Source organism: Salminus brasiliensis, chromosome 16 (genome assembly GCF_030463535.1).
Source record: "Salminus brasiliensis chromosome 16, fSalBra1.hap2, whole genome shotgun sequence".
NCBI lineage: Eukaryota > Metazoa > Chordata > Actinopteri > Characiformes > Bryconidae > Salminus > Salminus brasiliensis.
Genome location: NC_132893.1, coordinates 2,605,121 through 2,611,186, shown reverse-complemented (window position 1 = coordinate 2,611,186; position 6,066 = coordinate 2,605,121). Strand labels below are relative to the sequence as shown.

General features: G+C 42.2%; 1 protein-coding gene across 1 annotated transcript; it reads right to left on the bottom strand.

Moving 5' to 3' along the window:
* Positions 1-3,581: 3,581 nt before the first annotated feature.
* LOC140536860 (trace amine-associated receptor 7c-like) lies at positions 3,582-4,643 on the bottom strand. The gene is made up of 2 exons (XM_072658917.1): positions 4,524-4,643; positions 3,582-4,412 (listed from the first exon to the last, which is right to left on the bottom strand). The coding sequence occupies exons 1-2, from the start codon at positions 4,602-4,604 to the stop codon at positions 3,582-3,584; spliced, it is 912 nt and encodes a 303-aa protein (XP_072515018.1). The 5' UTR covers positions 4,605-4,643.
* Positions 4,644-6,066: the final 1,423 nt, after the last annotated feature.

The following is a 6,066-nucleotide window of genomic DNA, read 5'->3' as shown; positions in this document are numbered from 1 at the left end:
TGACACCTTTAATTGTGAGGTTTCAACTGAACAGCCTGTTTATCCAACACTGTCATTGCTAATGGGATCTTAGGAGACCTGGAGCTGGAAACAGGTAAATATTTTGATAAAAGGCCATATCATGTTATAAATAATCTAACTAATGAAAGGCTTTAAGTGGTCTCAGGTGAACATGTCAGATACACATTGCATCATGGAATGACCTCTAACTGGCTGATGCAATTCTTACAGCTCTTTGGACGTGATGCAGAGCTACCGAACTTTCTACAGTAAATAACAGGGTAATCCACAAGTAAAAATACCAACAATCATATAAAGATTCATATTCTAACCTACATTATCTAGAACAATAAAAGCAAATAACAAATGGTGTAAAAACTCCTCTATACAGACCACTGATGAAGCTTCTCATGCTTTAGTTAGACAGTACACCATAGAAGGGTTTAACTTTCATTAATTATAATTAAGTGCATGAGCTGTTACTCCACTGAAAGACCTGAAGATCTTATGCTCCCATCCAGTACTTATGATCTGTAGGCCTCACTTGCACTGGATCATGTCACTATACAAAATCCCATCATCAGGCAAGTATACTGTGTTGGAATGATAGCAGGGAGGACACCACCACTCTCCAGGAAATGTAGACCACCTACATGAGCTAGAGGACTACTGGAAGAATCTCATGTAGAAAAGTGTGTGAAAAAAGGAGCTTTTCAGCTTAAATGAAGAGCTTAAATGTTTGGTCTGCACCGTATTCCCACATAAGAGCCTCATCCCAACAATGAAATACATGCCGGTGAAAGCATCACAGTTCGGGGCTGTTTAGCTGTGATTGGGCCAGGAAAGACACAGACCCACACAAAATGCCATACCATAACTGTGGAAGCAGATGTGTTAGCATCTACACATACAGCAGTGCTTCCTAACCCTGGTCCCGGAGGACCCCCCGTCATGCATATTTGAGTATTCGTGCATTTGACCTGCTCCCAACGCACCTGATCATCAGCTCATTACCAACCCCTTCCGAAGCTGAAGGTGGTTTATTCAGCAGGAGTGCAGGAGGTCCTCCAGGACTATGCTCAGGAATCCAGGCCCTACAACATCTAGGCCTGTGCCTGACTACCATTAAAGGCATAGACCACCCAATAATCTAAATGTCTCTGGTGTTTTCTAGCCTTGGACACTATACCTATATTCTACAGGACAGAATAGAAGCTGTATGATTCTCCCTTCTGAAATAATGGAGAAGGTTAGGAATCTGAACCTGAAGACTCCTCAAGCCTGTAGAGTCTAAATGTTTCCTTTCCTTTAGGTACTGGGATCAGTACAGGATCTACAGTGGTGAATATTGAGTGAGAGGATGTGGACGGCTTTAAAGTAGTAGCTATGTCAATGTTTTACTCTTTACAGTAACACAAGAGATTCTGTTAAATCAGTCTTACCTTAAAACTGACCATGATTTTAATGTTGATGCTTGAGTCTACTGTCCTGGACATTCCTCTTTATCACCCACAATGTTGAAAGATGATGTCCAGCTTTCACCTGTCATTCTGACCTCCTTCTGCTTCCTTAACACCACAACACATGACAACAGACCTATGTGGTGATCATATGACATTATTCCATTTATTAATAATTTAGAAAAGTATTTGGACAGAAGAGTCTCAGTTCCTCTCAAAGTTTCTTCCTCCAGCTTGGAGGAAGCTTTTACTTGCTACTGTGGCCTTCGGCTTGCTCACTTGGGGTTCCATGTTTTATCATTTTGCTTCTTTTTGTCATTTTTCTGTATTTCTTTGAAACTTTTGTGACAAAATCATGTTCTAAAAATGTGCTGAACTAATATATTTGACTTGACCTTAATGAAGTTTAACAGAAAGTCAGAAACAGCAACACAGAGACCTCCAAAAAACATCAGTCTGCCAAAAGGATGGATGAAGCTGAAGGTATTTTCTCTTTATAAAAGCAGAGTATGAACTCAGTAGATTCATCCAGCACAAATGTTGTGGCAGGACCTGAAGCTTGGTTTATCCAAGAAAGCCCACCACCATCACTGAGGTGAAGCTCTTCTGTAGGGAGGAGTGTGCTGGACTGATCAACAGTTACAAGGAGATCACAACAGCTACTGAACGCAGAGCTTCACGTACGTGTTGGATCACTTAGTTCAGTAAAGGAAAGAAAGGAATTATTTATATTCATTGTTTTATCATGTGTTTGATTCACTCCAGTGCTGGAACTGCGTTTCCACCATCCCACTGTTTTTATTTATTTACTTACTTCTGTTCATCCTGCTAAATGGATCAAACTGTGTGGGGCTTTCAGTCCATGTGGTGATTGACAGTGGTGTGGCCACTGCTACATGAACCTGGTAAAGAACTGGCAAAGAACTTTTACATGAAGGTTGAAGGTTGAAGGTTTGTAAGACCTTAAAAAGGCTCGTCACACTCCTACACCTCTATGACAAACATGGTTCTTTATGGGCCCAAAACTGGTTCTTCTATGGCAACGCTCAAAGAACCATATGAACCAGCTTTATTTTTAAGAGTGTATGTAAAGTTTGGACCTGAGGCCTTTTCATTTATCATATGGCCTAAACCAGGTGTGGGGAACTGAGGACCAAGGTCCAGCACAGGTTCCTGATTTCCAGTTATGTAAACTGAAGGCGTCCTGCAGAAGTGGGGAATGAGTAAAGCAGCACTGCACAATCAGACTGGACTTCCTTTCATAACTTTAGGGATACAGTCAGGCTGTGTGCATGCCTTCCAGGGGTAGTTTGAGGTTTTACAAAACATTTCACAACAGAATATGAAGGATTTGGAGACTTTGTAAAAGGGCCAGTGCATACGGGCCCCAATATTGTGCACGCCAGTCTGCTGGAAGCATTTGCTGAGCCAGTGCATTTGATCATGAACTTGAACACAACAGCATGTGCTTCTTTTCAGCCTGCTGCTGGTGTCACATCATTGTACAGCAGAATGTAAATGGAGGAGAGAGCTTACTGTCTGATCTGTTAAATCAGCCAACAGACACCTGTAATATCCATCATCCGTCTGAAACATGAGGACAGTGAGGGTCATCTTAGCAGAATATGTATTATTTTTATATCATTTATGGTTTAAAATGCTTTAGTGCTGATGATTCATATTTATCATAATTTACAGTCTTAGAATGAAAGAATTTTAATAATTGAACACAGGCATATGTAGGACTGTCTCACTCTCTAATGAAGAATATTCATAAGACTGGATGTTTAATGCCACACAAAATGAAATTTCACATAAAAAAGCAGATTCAATAATCATGTCTCTGATTACAGAACATTATGAAAATAATGCTTAAATATGCAAGGTTATTAAGATCATCATCATCCCCTATTAAGGCCGTACTGCTACTAATCTAACCCCCCTTCCATCCTCATTACTCATATTCATATAAAATATTCTTTTCTACAGGTTTGTTTACTACAGTCTAATACAACAAATAATGTAAACAGAGATTCTGGACCTTTTATATGACACTGTCCTAAATGTCAGTGGTCAGTGATTGAAGTGGACTCAGCTTAGTCAGCTGAAACCAGCCTGAAATTAAAAACACTCTGGGAGCAAATTAAACCTTGAAGATGAGAATTTAAATATTCTACAAGTTACAATAAACTTAACTGATGTTCTGAACCATGGATAGAATATAGCGTAGATCAGTGGATTCACAGAGGAGTTCAGGCATATTACCCAAACAAACACAGTCCAGACTATTGATGAAGTTGTCAAACTTTCCACTGATAGATTTGGAGAACTTATATAAAATGGAATCCAGCAAGCAAGATAAACAAAGATCACAATTCCCAGAGTTTTTGCTGCTTTGGTTTTAGAAGAGTTTGCAGACCCATGTCTCTTTGAAGCATCAGTTACAGCTCTGACAGCTTTAGCTTGACGTCTTGCAGCAATAAAAATGATTGAATACAAGATCAGTATAACAGAGCAAGGAGCTAGAAACAAAAGCACCAGGTCAACGATTACCCAGGAGTCTTTTATAGACACTACACACTCTCCATAACATCTGGAGATTATCTGGGATTGAAGAAGATGATGATTAAAGTATAAATAGATGATGATATACAACAGACATAAAGACCAGCCTAGACTTATGAACAGAGAGGTTTTAGAAACTGTGATTCTAGTGGAATAAAGCAGCGGGTCACTGACAGCAATGTACCGATCAACTGCAATCAAAATCAGACTACAGAGAGATGCTGCCATTGAAAATCCATTGATTACTAAAGAAGCAGAACATGCTGTTTCTCCAAGATACCAACAGGAGTCGATCAGCTCCATTATTCTCACTGGCATAACAAACATTCCCACGAGAAGATCCGCCACAGCCAGAGAGAGGATGAGCAGGTTGGTTGGAGTGTGGAGCTGCTTGAAATGAGAGATGGAGATGATCACCAGCAGGTTCAGAAACACAGTGCACACAGATACACATGAGAGGACAATGAACAAGAGGATATTCCCGGGGCCTGATCGGACCTCCTTTCTGCACGATGCACTGTTCCCAGGAAAGCAGAACTGAACTGTGAGGTTCTTCCTGTAGTTTACTGTGTCGTCCATCTGAAAGAGACGCAGGTCTGTCAGCTGGAACTGACTCTGTTGTGTCGTCCAGTGATGCTGAACTGACAGACTGGGCTGTGGGTCCACGTTTCTTTATACCCATGTATGAATCCTCCCACTTTCATATGAGTGGCTAGAGTGTCCTAAACACCAGTCACTCATCTGACACTCAGCATTACATCATTCCTTACAACAGTGGTCAGGACTGTATTTGTCTTTGGCTATAGCTACATAGCTATAGAGTCATAATTACTGATTTACCACAAAGAGTCAAACACAAGATATTTCCTGCCTTACAAGTGAACCTAATAGTGTGGAATTCTGAAATCACACATGTTGCTGCAAGGGAGGGCCAGGTCCCATGGCCTAGTAAGAATACTTCTGCAATACTTCTGCAATGTTGATCATGGTTTGTTGGTTAAGTGTGTGTTAAATTTGGCTAATATGCAACTGATAATGATTGTAAACAGTCTGTTACAGGTCCCTCCACCTCGAGAGACGACTCCAGAAGGTCCTAGACCGCGATCAAGAATCCAAGCAGCAGGAATGCAGAGGGAACAGCCTTGTCTGCTTCCTGGTCAGGGAACAACGGAGGTGGGTAGCTGAACTAACACTCAAAAAGTTACAAACTCCCAGAGAAGATTGCCAGAGGGTATTGTGGGCATATTCAGCCCTAACAAATGATCCGCCCAAGAGGCAGGGCTGATGGATGCCAGACAAATGTAAACATGCGCAATGCTTAGCCCTGGGTTCCTTGTTGTGGGCACATACCTCACTGGAAGCCACAAACTGCCATACATCTCTGGCCATGTTTGGCCACCAGAACCGTCTTCTCAAGAATTCCAGTGTGCGTGCAGCCCATGCATGTCCTGCAACTGCACTGGTGTGACGCTTGTGCATAACCTGGGCCGAACAGTGGTGGGGACATACATCTGGGAGGCGCAGGACAGGTGCACTGGTCAACCTGCGTTTAAGCTCCTTGAACGCTTTCTGGGCTATGACGGTCCATCGGAATAGGCCAGGCTGTGTCAGCGCAGTGAGAGCTGCAGCAACTGAACCAAGGAAGGTTGGGCACAGCCACTCTGCCACTGCTTTCAGTTTAGCTGGATCCATGGCCAGACTACCTTTGGAGACCACACACCCTTGAAAACGCATTTTAGGCACATGGAATTCTGCTTTCTCCAGCTTAATAAACAACAGAACGTTCTCCAAAAGTAGCTGCAGAACCTGCTAAACATGTACAACATGTTCTTTGGGGTTTTTGCTGAAGATTAGGATGTCGTCCAGGTAAAGCATAGAGGCAGGGGGTCTCATGTAGGACCTCATGGATGAGCCACTGGAAAATGGCCGGCACTTTTATGTGGCTGAACGGCATTACATGGTATTCATATTGAACTGTAGGAGTGACACAAGCCGATCACTAGGTGGCATGGAGCATGATCTCCATCAGGTGTTGGGAAGG